The following is a 14,167-nucleotide window of genomic DNA, read 5'->3' as shown; positions in this document are numbered from 1 at the left end:
TTGGCTGTGTCCTCTGAGTGTGGCAATGAACCTCCCCACATGGAAACCCCAGGGGAAATAAGAGGGACAGCCTGGTGCTAGGGCAGGAGTTTCTCAGGGACTGCACTCCCTTTCTCCCCCTTAACCCCCTCCCCAGCCTCCCTATTTTCACAATGACGTGCTTTTAGCTTGCCCCAGCTACAGCATTGCAACTTTTTATTCCAGTCAAGGCTTCAGGAAAAATAACCAACAACCAACCCTCAACCCCAAAGTTGCACAATACACATCTGTCACCTCCATACCCCACCATGGTCCTGCCCCCATCCCCAGGGAGCTCCCTCCAACATGACTCAGACTTGGGTCCTAGGACATTGCACCAGAGAGGACACTCCTTGGAGCTAACGGCCCCATGGCACAGCCTCAGCTCCTCAGGGCAGGAAAGCAAGTGCTTGTCATTTGAAAGGCTGATGACATTCTGCAGATGCAACCCAGGGCAGGAAACTTCCTCCACACACTGCTTCAGTGATGAAGATGAAAAGCCAAGCATGTGAAGCCTTTGCCGGGACAGGACAGGACATCTCTAGCCTTAAAAGCTGCCCCAGCCTGGGCAGGGCAGTGCTGCAGTGGAGTCCTCACCCCCTGGCACCAACCAGTCCTGTACACTGGTCAGCTAAAGACCTCGTGTTACAGCGGTGTGCGAGGAGGTTTGGACAGTCCCACAGGATTCCTGTTTATTTCCTTACTCCCACTCTGCAGCCAACTCACCACCATCAAGGGAAAGGTCGGAAACAGGGCAGGGCACATGTCCCCCCTTGCCCCCAAGCAGAGACACACTGTGTCTGTCACAGGATGTACCAGGCTGCAGCTCCTGCTGCCACAGCCATGCAGGCTGCCAGCACCAGCTGCACCAGGGGCTGCCTGGCCAGGCCCACAGCAGCGTGGAAGGGGCAGCTGGGGCTTGCCATGCCTGCAGGACACAGAAAGCATCGTTAGCACTGCCAGCCCTGTGCCACACGCCCATGGCAGCCCTCTCCTTGCCACCACCTACCCAGTTTGTCTGCATAGTAAGGGCATTTGCGGATGTCTCCTTTTCCATCGTGGACTGGAAAGCCTCCATCTTGGGCTTCTTCTGCCAGCGACCTGCCGATCTTGTCCAGCTCATCAAACACCTGCAAGTGGTCACAGTGAGCACGTGAAGCAGGCAGAGCCAGGCAGCTCTCAGCCAGACCCCTGGAATCATCTGGGGAACAGGCAAGCACCACTCCTGCTTCCCTGTCCCCAGACACCTTTTGGGACATCCACTGCAGAGCTATGGTGACACCTGGCAGCTCCAGGAAGGCACAGCCTATCCCAAGAGCATTCAGTCAGAGCCAGGAGCAAGGCAGCACCACCCTGCTGTGGGTGGGAGTGTGGGGCAACAGGGTCTCCCCCTCCCTCCCTCCTGATCCTTGGAGAATCCCAGCTCTTGCAGTGGTCAGACAGCCCCTCTTGCTGCCATGGGATTCTGTAAGGATCCTGACAAAGGAGCCAACCACACCTCACCACGTTTCTGGCCAGTTTAAATCACACTGACCTGCTACAAGAACAAGATTAAAACTTCCATCCAGTAGCTAAATCTGTGTTCATCCCCTGGGGCAAACAGTAGCTCAGTCAGGTTTGATGAGAGGCAAATGCTATGGGAGGAACAGGAGGCTCCAGACATTTTTGACCATAGGGCAACAAGTGAGACCTGAGACAGGAGATGAATTGGCACCAGGGCAGAGCAGCACACAAACCGTTTGAGGCTTCCTTGGCACAAGAGCTCTGCTCCCCTCACTGCTTCACAGCCACACAGCCTATGGAAATAATCTTGAAGCCATATTAATTTTGCCTTAATCAAAGGGCTTGGCTGTGGTATTGGAGCAGGGGAGGAATTCCTGCCTGACACCAGCTCCAGAAGCCAGTGAAAGAGCTAGTTCAACTAGAATCCCAGCCCCTCAAGGAGGGGCTGTGATGGTCTCAGCCCCAGACCACTGCTTGGGTGAGTGGTGTGACTGAATTAATCTGAGCCAGACCTAAAAGCCAGACCTAAACTACACACACAGGAGATCAAGGGATTTCTTTAGTACCTGCATGTTAAATCTGAAGGCTTTGTTGGCCTCTTCCACGATCCTTTCCTTGGTGTTCTTGTCCAAGTCTAGAGCATTCATTCTTGCTCTGTAAAGCTGCTTGAACTGCTGTGCGTTGGAAATGCTGTCAAACACATAGAACTGGATCCCTTCCTCAGTACTGGGCAACTTCAGGGCCCTCTGGGCTACCTTCTTCAGCACCTGGCCACCTGAGAGGTCCCCCATGTAGCGTGTGTAAGCATGAGCCACCAGCAGCTCTGGCTCGTGTTGTCCCACATGATGGATTCTGTCCACATATTGCTGAGTTGCCTCTGAACACTGGATCTTTTCTTTCCAGTCTTCCCCATAGAAATATTTGAGGTCTTTGGCCAAAGCTTCTCTCCGGTGAAGCTCTACGGGGAAGTACAGAGGAGCAAAGACTGGGTTGTCCTTGTTACGATCCATCTCCTCTTCCAGAGCAGAGTAGGTGAAGTAAAGGGCCACGGTGGCCAGCTGCAGACAGAGCACAGCTCGTGTGAGAAGCTGCTCACTGGATAGGCACAACTCATCTCATGACTACTCCTGCCTGCATGGAAGTGGGGTAAGCAATAAGAAACCCCAGGCCTGGCACAAAACCAGCCTGGAGAGCCAGGCAAGCACTGCTTCAAGGAGCAAAGGCTCTATCTACCACCACAGCACACCCAGGGCTGTAGGGCTCTGCCTTGGAGTCTGCATCAGTCACTGGGTGCATCAAAGAGATGGGGAGCAGAGCAACACTCACCTTGAAGAGCTCCTTCTTGATGCGCCCCTTCAGGAAGTCCTTGACAAACTGAGTGTTCTCTGCACGGTCATGCGATTCCTTCGTCCCCTCCTTCAGCAGCTCTGAAAGGTCCATGGGGCTGCAGGCAAACGGGAAAGCTCCTTTCACCCCACTGCCTCATGCAGCAATGAGTTTATCTTTGCTGTGTTTGGAGGGATCCCCCACTGCCATCCCAGTTTAGAGAATGTACAAGGTGGGACCCTCAGAACACCCCTCAGGCTGAGCTGGCACCTGCTGGAGGCAGCAGCAGGGTGGCAGCAGCCCATGTGCCAAGCAGATTTGCCACTCCACGAGGGCTGGGGCTTACCAGGGGCTCTGGCCCAGGATGCTGAAGCAACTGCCAAGGACCCTCTGATCCCTGCACCGTGACTTCTCCTTCTCATCCACGTGAGCCCAACAACACTATACAAGGAAGCCTTGAGCATATGGGGAGCAACTACAGCTTTAGCCCAGAGCAGGCTAAAGAGCATGGGGGCCTTGGTGGTATCTTCTGCTGGAGAAGAAAAAAGGCTCAGGTAGGTCCCCAGCTTTCCCAACTTGGATATCAAGATGAGAACTGAATGGCAAAACAGGGCAAAAACACCCTTAAGAAGTTTATTTCTCCTGAATTATACTGTTTTTTCAAGTTTCCACAAGGTGTCTTGTTTTAAAGAAGACCCAAAACATTAAAATCTATGATTTTAAGCTACAGGCACTGCACCTACCTGGACACAGAGTCACAGAATGAACTAGGCTGGAAAAGATCTTTTTGATCAGCAAGTCCAACCTATGACCTAACACCTCCTCATCAATTAACCATGGCACTGGGTGGGACATCCAGTCCTTTTTAAACATGTCCAGGGACAGTGACTCCACCATTTCCCTGGGCAGATGATTCCAGTGCCCAATCACTCTTTCAGCTGAAGAATTTTTTCCTGATGTCCAACCTAAACTTCCCCTGGTGCAGCTTAAGGCTGTGTCCTCCCCTGTCAGTGGCTGCCTGGGAGAAGACACTGACCCCCACCTGGCTACAGCCACCTTTCAGGTACAATATCAACACACAAACTCACTCAAATCATGCCCAAGTGCACATTACAGTTTTTATCACTAGTTTGCTACAGCTAGCACATTCCTGTTAGCTTTAAGAGAGACACTGAACACTCCAGACCCACTGAATGTGCCAGCAGAGCCAGCAAACATTAACTTCTCATGAAGCTGAGCCTGTCAAGTCAAAGAAGTCAACCAGCTTGTCTAGGTCTTCTACGAAGCACCCTAGTCACCCTTCCTGTTTTCAAAGTCTGAAGCCTTGGCTTTGAGAACACGTGTGTGAATTTGTTTTTTAAAGTAACTTCCTAGAAAATGTCCTTGACTAGACCTGGGTATTCTGCAAAGGCAAGAGTGCACCACAGCAGAGTTCACATCTAGAATAAATTTTCAAAACAAGAAGTCTGCCCAGCAAGCCATGAAAAACTGGCTCTCCTTGGCCAGGAAGACACAAACAGAGCTGCCAAATAGTCAGTGTTTCTGAAATGTGACTTCCATAGTAGAGACTAAAAAACCAACTGTTTGTTGTCAGCCCTGACAGATTACTCTTTCCCATCCCTTCCACCCTCACAGTCCAGTTTGACTGAAGAGATCTCACAGCACATATATTTGATTAATCACTTATTGAGGTCCCTCACTTCTTTCAGATGAGGATCACTCCTTCACCTGGAAGATCTCTTGCCTTGCCCAAGGCCATGTCTGTGCCATTGTGTAGGACAGAACTCACCTGACAGAGTCATCTTCCACTTCATCATAGCGCAGGATGTCTTCCTCTCCCGCCTCGGGGCTCTCCAGGGCTGATGGCATTGTGGTCACTGCTGGGGATCAGTCTGAAAAGCAAAATCAGAGAGGGATTTTCAGGGGAAGCTGCCTTAGCAAAGGAATGGGTGTGAAATGTTGAAGAGTCCAGCAAAGACCTCTCTGAGCAGTCAGGAGCAGCCTCTGGCTGTTTCTACCTCGCACCAGGCACTTACAAGGACGTAGATTTGCCTGTTCTGTTCAGCTACCTCAAGTGAACTTCAACACTGACACCCAGTTCACAAAACATTAACCTCAGAGGAGACCTACAACACAGCAGCCTGCATTCAGCATCCCCCTTCAGGACAACTCCTGGCTGAAGACGAGACCTCTGTGTTGGGAATCTGCACTAGACTTGTGAGCAGGCTGCTTTCCCCTGGTGCTACCAAACATTTCCCTCAATGTCACACTCTGAGCAGAGTAACTGGAAAGAGAAACCCCTCTCCTTCACTCAGAATGAAGAATAAACTACATTTCCACACCAGTACAAAGCTTCCCTGGAAGAAGGCAGTGGTGAACTGGGTCAGCTGAGCTCTGAAGTCAGGCAGCTCACAGGGGAAACAAGAACATTCCCTGTGACAGAATAGAGGAACTTCCAAAGCAGGGGCAGATTTCATTGCTCTGCCTTTCCTGGGCCACTCTCCAAGCAGAGTGAGCTGCAGACAACTCCTGCTCCCACTCACACCCTCCTCTCCTGCCTGGCAGAATTTACTTCAAATCCCATAAGTAACTGGGTTCCCCCTCCTCGTTTGCAAAAGGAAATAAAATCTCCTTGGATGTAACAGGATGCACAAACCTTACCCAGGAGCAGGAACAAGACACCTGGATTACATTGGCTGAGCACAGAAATCCAGGCCCCTCATTTATAAAATAGACCTGTAATCAGCTTTGTGCAGAACAACACCACCACCACCATCTTTCAGGAAGCCTTGGGAGAGGAGCAAGGAGCTAAGCAGACAAACTAGTTCAAATTTATCTTATATTCCTAGAAAGCCAGAGTCCTGGAGGTGAGGTGTGCTGTCTCCCCACACCTGCAACAGCCACTGATACAAAGCAGCAGCTGAGAGCAGAGCTACAGAGCACTTGAGCCCCACTCATCCGTTGGGAGAGGCCTCAAGGCTGACATCAAATCCAGTCCAAAGGAACACACCAATCAGGCCTCAAAAATTAGCGGTTAACAGCAGCAATGGCTCAAGGTTGCCAATGGCCAGACAAAGATGGCCCTGAGATCATCCTGTCTGCTCACTCATCAGAACCTCCGCTCCCACAGGCTGAGCACACTCGTGTTCACACAGAACTTGGCTGTTTGTGTCACACAGAGAACCTCGTGGGGTCTCAGAAGCTTTCACCCAACCCTGTTACCAGTGTTGTAGAAGCACAACTAATGGGAATAGTGAATGACTGTCCCAGGAGCACAGTCTGCTGTTGGGAGCAGGGGACACCATGGAAAAAGTCATTGAAGGCCTTTGGTGCTTTCTCAGACTTGTATTTCCCCTGGCATGTTTTGCAGGGCTCAGCCTGACAAGTTCTCCTCTGTGGCAGTGAGCAGGGCAGTGATAACACCAGCCCCTGCAGCCCCAGGTGAGGGCAGAACTCATGCAGGAAAATGTAGAAGTTGAGATTTTTTGTGATATAATCTCTAGCACAGACACCTCCCCAAAGACAAGTCAGCACAAACCAACCCCATCCTTCCCCGTGCTGGCTTACTGCACACCTGGGAGGAAAGGCAGTCACAGCCATTGTGTCTCCTACCACTACACACCGTTGCTTCTACTCAAAAACTGGCAACTACAGCCCCAGTTTGTGGTCACAGCCCTGGTTTCTCTGCTCCTCTGAATGGAGGCATGCCCCACATGCCACAGAGGAGGCTCAGGCAGTGCCACCTCCTCTGCAGAGGCTGGAACATCATTTCATTTGCTGCAGGGAGCTCTGCTCATCCAGGACCTGGCTGATGTTCAGGGCACCTCCCAGTGCCCAGACAGAGCCTGCCTGGGAGCAATCCAACAGCTACCAGTTGGGACTGCAGAGCGGGGAGGAGGTTTGGTACAGGACACCTCAGCATTCCAAACATTTTTTTTTTCCCAATGACAGTGTTTGAACCTGCTGAGAAAACACCTCTAGCTCATCTGGATGTGTGCAGTTTGTCCCTACACACATCTCCTCACCAAGCTGTATGTCCCAGATGCACAGCTGTTCTTCTCAACATAGGAAGACATTTAATGCAAATAATCCCAAACCTTTTGAAGGAATGTACTGCTGCTGCAGGGAAGGAGCCTGGAAGCCCTAGCTTTGCCTGGGCACTCTGGAACAGATTTGGTAACTCACAAACACCCAGGCAGTACTGAATTTATATCTGCTGCTTAACTTTCATGCAATTTCAAGGCATTTCCCCACACAAGAAAGCTCAGAGTGTGGCTGCACCTACCATCACTGCAGCAGAAACAAACCTCAAAACTCCAGGCCTAGAGGCTTGAAGAATCATCCCAGAGGTTACCTGGCAATCTCAGCAGGAGAGATTCTCATCTCCATCTCCTTCTGGGGAGGGATTTGGCACTGGCTGCTGCTGGAAATGGCACCTCATAGACTAAATTAACACATTACCTGATCCTAGGAAGGTTGAAGATTTCACCTGGACACAGCCTAAATTGAAGCAGTAATTCAAGTCCCAGACACTTCTAACAGTGCCCACGCAAACACTATTTCTCTCCTTTAGAGCTGCAGCCCAGCACCTCAACAAACTGAGCAAAGGAAGCTCCTGGTGAGCTCAAAGACCTTGTCCAGTTCTGCCCTTTGGTGGTGGCCCTTGTGTCAGGCAGCCCAACAAACACCTAATTTCTCATCCCAGTTATGAGACTCAGGGCTGGAACTGGGCTGAGGAAGAACACATTGTGACAAACACACACAGTTATACCAAACAGCCTTTGTTCAGCGGAGAGACAGAGCTTGCTCTGGCGGTCACATCGGCTGTCAGCTGTGCCTGGGACACGCCAATAAGGGCCAGTGACAGGCACTTCGGGCTGATATGTGCAATGTGGTGCTGCGTGTAGGTGCTGTGGCTTGAACAGCACAGCTGCCAATAATGGAAAAGGAGGAATAGCAAGAGGCTTTCGTTCTCCAAGTGCTTCTCCGAGCTCTGCAGGGCCAAGGGAAAGCCAAGTGGCTCCATCGCCACGGGGAGCACGCAGCGCAGGGCTCCAGTCCCTAAAGCCCCCAGGCGTCGCTCACGAGCAGCCGTGCAAAGTCACTGCGGGGCTCTGAGGGCCCGGTGCTGGCACACGCCGCCGGCCGCTGGGCAGGCGCTCGCTCGTGGGGACACACGGCAGGAGCAGGGAGGGCTGAGAACGGCCGGCCCGGCGGGTGGGCAGCGCCGGCCCCGCACGGGCTCGCGGTCGGCAGTTGTGGGCCCGGGCGGCCCGGCCCGGCCCGCGCGGTCATGTCGGCCGCGACAGCCCGGTCCACGGCGCGGAAATACGGCTCTGGGGCGGTCCGGGAGGGCTTCCCGACCCACTCGCCGCCGGGAGCGGGCAGAGCACCGCAGGGCGAGTCCCAAGGCAGGGGAAGACCCGCGGGGCTCAGGCCCGACCGCGTTGCCATAGGGACGCGCCGCGCACTCACCGCTGCCGCCGCCGCCCTCGGCCCCGGTGAGAGACAAAGGCCGCGCTCGGCCGGCCCGGCTTTATTGCCGAGCGGTCACCGCGCGGCCAATCGCGAGCCGCGCTCGGCAAGAGCCCGCGATTGGCGGAGGCGGCCGAGACGCAGCGCGAGCCGCACCCCCCTCACAGGCGGCCGGCGCGCGAGGCCGCGCACGCGCAGAAGCCGCCGACGGGTGGGAACGGCAGGGCAGTCACGTGGTGGTACTGACCACGCCCCGCGCCAAACTGGGCGGCACCGCCCAAGGCCCCGCCCCGACGCGAAAACAGCGCGAACCCCGCGCATGCGCACGCAAACCCGCGCCCTGGCAACCGGAAACGGCGGCCGAGAAGGAAACATGGCGGCTCCGTTGCGGTATCGGCGGCTTTATTGGCGGCTGCAGCAACGGCGTCCAGCGCAGCTGCCGCCCCACAGCCCCTGCAGGGCCGCGGGGACACACGGGTAGCCAGCGCAGGGGGCCGAGGGTGCTTCTTTGGGCTTCGGCTCCAGCCCGTGGGCTGAGGGAGGGAGGGAGCTCAGCGCCTCTGAACACAGATGAGGAGCTTTTGTTGACCAATGTTGCAGGCTCTAAAATGGTCCGTGTGCTTCACTGTATTCATTGTCCACATGTGGGCACAGAGTCATTTGCCTTCCTCTGAAATACACGAAGCACATTCCAGCCTTTTTAAAGCACTTCCTTTCCCTCCCAAGAGCTTTCTCTCTGAGCACCTCCAAAAAATGCCCCTGCTGTGTCCACGCTCCTCTCCAGACCGGCAGCTCCTCGCACTGACTCTCCCCTATTTGCACCCCTCTCCTTTAGGACTCGTTCTCCTAAAACAAAGTGCCTTCCCACTCCGTGAGCCGGGCAGTCAATGGAGAGAGCGCTGACCCCGGGATCAGAGCGAGCCTAGGGCTGTCCTGCCCTGTGGACGTGCCGGTGCCGCAGGAGCGCGGAGCTCACGGCGAAGCCCCTCCCGCAGTCGGCACAGGCGTAGGGCCGCTCCCCGCTGTGGGTGCGGCGGTGCTGGGTGAGGTGGGCGCTCTGCCTGAAGCTGTCCCCGCACTCGGTACAGGCGTACGGCCGCTCCCCGCTGTGCACCCGCCAGTGCCGCAGCAGGGCCGACCTCCACAGGAAGCTCTTCCCGCACTCGGTGCACTCGAAGGGGCGCTCCCCGGTGTGGAAGCGGCGGTGCTGGATGAGGTGGGAGCTCACCGTGAAGCTCTTCCCGCACTCGGAGCATCCGTACGGCCGCTCGCCCCTGTGGAACCGGCGGTGCTGGATGAGGGCCGAACTCCCGGTGAAGCTCTTCCCGCACTCGGTGCACTTGTACGGCTTCTCCCCGGTGTGCACCCGCTGGTGCTTCATGAGCTCGGAGCTCTGGCGGAAGCTCTTCCCGCACTCGGCACAGACATAGGGCTTCTCCCCGGTGTGGACGCGCCGGTGCCGCGCCAGGGCCGAGCTCACGCTGAAGCTCCTCCCGCAGCTGCCGCACGTGTAGGGCTTCTCTCCGGTGTGCACTCGCCGGTGCTGCACCAGCTGGCAGTTCCCGGAGAAGCTCTTCCCGCACTCGGCACACCTGAAGGGTTTCTCCCCGGTGTGGGTCACCTGGTGCCGGAGCAGCTTCGAGCTCACGCTGAAGCTCTTCCCGCACTCGGAGCATTCGTAGGGCCTCTCTCCCGTGTGGATCCTCCGGTGCTGGATGAGATGGGACTGCTGCCGGAAACGCCCCCCACACTCGGTGCAGGAGAAGGGTTTCTCTCCAGTGTGGATTCTCCGATGCTGGATGAGGTTGGAACTCACACGGAAGCTCTTCCCGCAGTCCCCACATATTATCAGTCTCTCCACAGAAGAATTTCTCTGCTGGATAATATCTGGCAGCTTCCTGAAACTTTTCCCACACAGCATTGCTTGGCTTTGCGTCTTCTCCAGAGGACTCTGAATACTTTCTGACCTCTGTGGGACGACTGGGTCCTCAGCAGAACTCTGGGAATTGTTCTCCTTGGAGAGTCCTGAGAGTAAAACCTCAGGCTCTGCCGGCCCAGGGATGCCTTGGTGGGAATTATTCTCTTTTTTGCTCACAATCCCACCTTCAGCTGCAATAAAACAAGAATCTGGATAGAAGTCACAGACAGGAAACTTTAGATAGGGGAAATCAAAAGGGATCAAATTACAAAGATTCACCAGATTGACTCTTATAGAAAGTTCTGACATTTCCTTTCAAACTACACAGTGGATTTCTCAGTATGTTCACACAAACAAACTCTGGGAACAGCCCTGTGTGCTCTGACAGAACCTGAATCCACTGAAATTATTGGCATACTAGGGATAAAAGTTTAGTGCTTGAATGGGAAAGATGGCTGCTCCTCTAGGATATCTGAAAAGTTATTAAAAGCTGAACTGAGAGTCATGGAAGTATCACAAAGAACTGTCCTACTCAGCAGAACAAATGCAACATCCCTGACCTGCTGGTGCTGCAGAGAGAGGTGCTCCCAAAGGAGGCACTAAGGGATGAAATCAGCAACCTCAAACACGGCTTATGCCACTCTTAGAGGCAGAAGAAAGGCAGCTTTATGCTCCCATGGATGTGTGGGAGAGCACACAGAACTGGGATGAGGAAGTGCTGTCTTGGAGCAGGAGAGGCACTGCAGAACTAAGAAAAGAAGAGTCCAGAGTTACAGCCCAGATGATATAAGTACACATCTGATCTTTCTCTTTCTGGGCAGTGTAACAAAACAACACAATGTGATTTCACAGTGAACTCCTGAGTGAGCTCCTTTTACAGTAGCTTGGTGTGACACTGACACTTTATATAGTTTTCCTTAAAATGGTTCCATGAGAGTAACAGAAACTGGAACATTGACAGCCATGTGTCTGCAGCTACTCCATCCAGATGGGATCTGGAGGAAAAGAGAAGAGGGACATCCAATGACAGGATAAGGACATTTCTGGCAGCCCATTGTGAAGTCCTTGCCCTGTGGGTCAGACTTACTGAGCAGACAGTGAGCCTGGGAGCAACAGCTCTGTTGCTGTTGGCTGTAAAGGGTTTGATCAAAATCATGATGCCAAGACCCCACTGTGTTTTAAGTGAAAGGAGAATAAGTTCACAATGCTCAGGAATTCATACTGGAAGTGTAAGGCTGAACTGGGAAAAAAAAACCAAAAAAACACAACTGGAGCAAGGAGTGTGGTTCTTCCTCAGCCTGTGTCAATTTGGGTTGATCTCAAGCCTCTGATATGCCCAAGGCTGCCAGTGATAAGATCCGAGTCAAGCTCCAGGTAAGCAGAGTAAGAGCAGACACTGAGAAAAACCTAAATATCACCTTAAATGTACCCTTGGATCTTTTTCTCATGATAATCCACTTGGAGTTCTTCAGAGATGTCACAAATTTTAGCAAAAGGAAGTTCTGGAGACCAAAGGCATTCTTAAAGACATTAATCCTTGGCCAAAACTGGTAAGGAAACTCAGCTGCAGTGGATAAATGACCCTCGTGAGGTGAGAAGAAAGGGAAAGGGGAGGTGCTGATGATTCTGTTATTCAGACACAAAGGCTGACTATAAACTATCAGAGCCTTATGGTTACTCACTAACCAGGTGACAGGGGAATGAGAGAGGACATTTACTGCAGGTAAACAAGTGCAGAGGGGAACAGCCTCTATACCAGGAGCTGCTATAGAGGGCCCCTCTATGGATGGGCCTCAGATATTCTTGGTATCATTCTGGAACAGCCCCTTGGAGCAGATGGATGAAAACTGCAGCTCCCAGGCAGACAAAATAGCTCATCAAATGTTAATGGTTTTCAGGGGAAAAGAGAGAATAAAGAAAATGTAATGGTGCCCTTGCAGCTCAAACCCCAGAGCTTGACTGTGTGCAAGGGCAGGGATGGATCCTCCATTTCAGAGAAATTCCAAAAGAGCTGAGGAAGATACAGACCATGACATGAATAATAAAAGGCACAGAACAGCTTCTGCATTGGAGATAAAGAATACAGCTGATAGAGGTATTGCAGAAGACTATGAAACCACAAGTGGCCCGTGGGGTGGGTGGGGATCCCTCCTGCACCATCTGCTCTGAATTAAGAACTGACATGAAGTGAGCTATCAGAAGGCAGCTTCAAAGTAAACTAAGAAAGCAGCAACTCACAGAGCAGCTGAATGTGCTGTGGAACTACTGGCTGCAAGCTGTCACCGATGCTAAAACATGCACAACTTCAGACGGCAAGAAAATACAGAGAGCTGTGAGATACGGAGACATTGCATGTCTGCTTTAGTAGTTTCTGAAGTCACAGAGTGCCAGGGCCTGGGAAAGCATCCAGGAACACACCACAGCCTGTCTGCCTTCTCTGGTCCCTGCTGCTAGGGACCACTGGGAGGACCGTGGTCCATCCTGGTATCACCAATCCTATGGATTCCGGTAGGGTCTGGGAATCCTGCAGCAGTTTTTTCTCACCGACAGGTTCACATATGCGCTGGGTTAATGGGCAGACTCCACGATCTTAGTGAGCTTTTCCCAGCCTTAATGACTGCATGATTGTACCATCACCTTACCTGCACAAGTGCTGCTCAGCACTGTCTCAGACTTCCCCCGGTGGGCGCGGAGGTGGGAGAACCACCGTTCCTCCTTCTGATCCATGTGGGAGATCATTTCCAGCTCCTTTCAGGGGACGTGTTCCGGGGGGGGAAGACACGGGGCGGGTCAGACTAGCTGGGATTTACCTACCGAGCAGGGGCTGGCTCTGCGGGGGTCCTGAAAGGGGTCCTGCCCCACCCCTCCGGTGTCCCCGGTGCCAGCGCCGCCGCTGTTCCCGTCCCGGCCCCTCACCCGCGCTGGCTCCGCTCGGCGGCTCCGCGGCCGCTGAGGCGCGGTCACGTGACCGCCAATGGTGGCCAATGGCGCCCCCGCCGGCCGTGAGGGCGGCCCGCGATGGCGGCGCGGGGCTGAGGTGGCGGCGGCCTCGGTCCCCCTGAGGGCTCGGTACTCGGCTCCCGCTGCCCGCTCGGTCCCGAGCCTTTCCCCGTGTGCTGGGCGAGCCGCCACGGCCGCCGTGGGGGAATTCCCTTTGAGACCTTAGCAGGGCTTCAGGCGGGAACACGGAGCCTTCACTGCAGAGGCCCAGGGGAACAGGATGCAATGGCAGCCAGCGCTTTCTGAGGGAAGTTTTCCACAGGACACCAGAACTCTGGAGATCTGTATCTGGGCTCCATGTTCTTCTAGGATATGGGTGCCCAATCTGGGCTGGAGTCACCCAGGTCTAGAAAGTGTTGTGAAGAGAGCAGTGGGATTGTGCCAATCTTGGGGATGAATCTAAATTCTTAGCAATCACACATGGTTTGGGTTGGAAGGAACCTTAAAACCCATCCCATTCGACCCCCTGCCATGGGCAGGGACATCTACTATCCCAGGTTGCTCCAAGCCCCATCCAACCTGGACTTGAATGTTTGCAGTGATTTGGAGTCCACATCTTCCGTGGGTAATCACAGGGATGGCTCTGCCAAAGGCTGCATCACCTCTCCCAGGCACTTTACATTCCATTAGACATCTGACATAAAATGCCTCCAGAAGAAATTTTATACTGGAATGATATGGAAAGCAAGCCAGCATTGGGCACTGGGACATTCCTGCCCATAGGTGTTAGGAACCCCTTTTGTTATTAGAAAAATAGGTTTCCCAGAAGTCTTCTGCAGCCCCAGTTAAAGTTCTTCGAAGAGTTCAAGTTTAGGTCTTTTAGGCATAAGCTTCGTGTTCTTGCCCTGTAGTTGAAGCTGGGAAGAGTAGTCTAGTTCAATAAAGTTCATGCTTTCTATACAGTCCTATGTTTGTTTACTGTTCCAT

The 14,167-nt window shown here is 53.5% G+C and overlaps 2 protein-coding genes across 4 annotated transcripts; both read right to left on the bottom strand.

Annotated features, from left to right (window-relative positions):
• Positions 1-178: 178 nt before the first annotated feature.
• Positions 179-13,155, bottom strand: HMOX2 (heme oxygenase 2). Of its 3 annotated transcripts, none has more exons than XM_088063896.1 (6): positions 13,055-13,155; positions 4,637-4,739; positions 2,848-2,965; positions 2,088-2,579; positions 1,028-1,148; positions 179-946 (listed from the first exon to the last, which is right to left on the bottom strand). In XM_088063896.1, exons 2-6 carry the CDS (start codon positions 4,714-4,716, stop codon positions 822-824), a joined length of 936 nt encoding a protein of 311 aa, XP_087920022.1. In that variant the 5' UTR covers positions 4,717-4,739; positions 13,055-13,155; the 3' UTR covers positions 179-821. The 3 variants fall into 3 exon arrangements, with proteins under 3 accessions (XP_087920022.1, XP_087920021.1, XP_005522882.2); XM_088063895.1 differs by lacking the exon at positions 13,055-13,155 and adding an exon at positions 12,883-13,015; XM_005522825.3 differs by lacking the exon at positions 13,055-13,155 and adding an exon at positions 8,323-8,471.
• Positions 8,779-13,005, bottom strand: LOC102104275 (uncharacterized). Its single transcript, XM_014252554.2, has 2 exons — positions 12,883-13,005; positions 8,779-10,431 (listed from the first exon to the last, which is right to left on the bottom strand). The coding sequence occupies exons 1-2, from the start codon at positions 12,977-12,979 to the stop codon at positions 9,245-9,247; spliced, it is 1,284 nt and encodes a 427-aa protein (XP_014108029.2). The 5' UTR covers positions 12,980-13,005; the 3' UTR covers positions 8,779-9,244.
• Positions 13,156-14,167: the final 1,012 nt, after the last annotated feature.

Source organism: Pseudopodoces humilis, chromosome 18, assembly GCF_049639895.1.
Source record: "Pseudopodoces humilis isolate 2021_Gansu_Grassland_sample_001 chromosome 18, ASM4963989v1, whole genome shotgun sequence".
In the NCBI taxonomy this organism is placed as follows: Eukaryota; Metazoa; Chordata; class Aves; order Passeriformes; family Paridae; genus Pseudopodoces; species Pseudopodoces humilis.
Note: the sequence above shows the minus strand (reverse complement) of the source record. Positions and strands in the feature narration are given on the sequence as shown.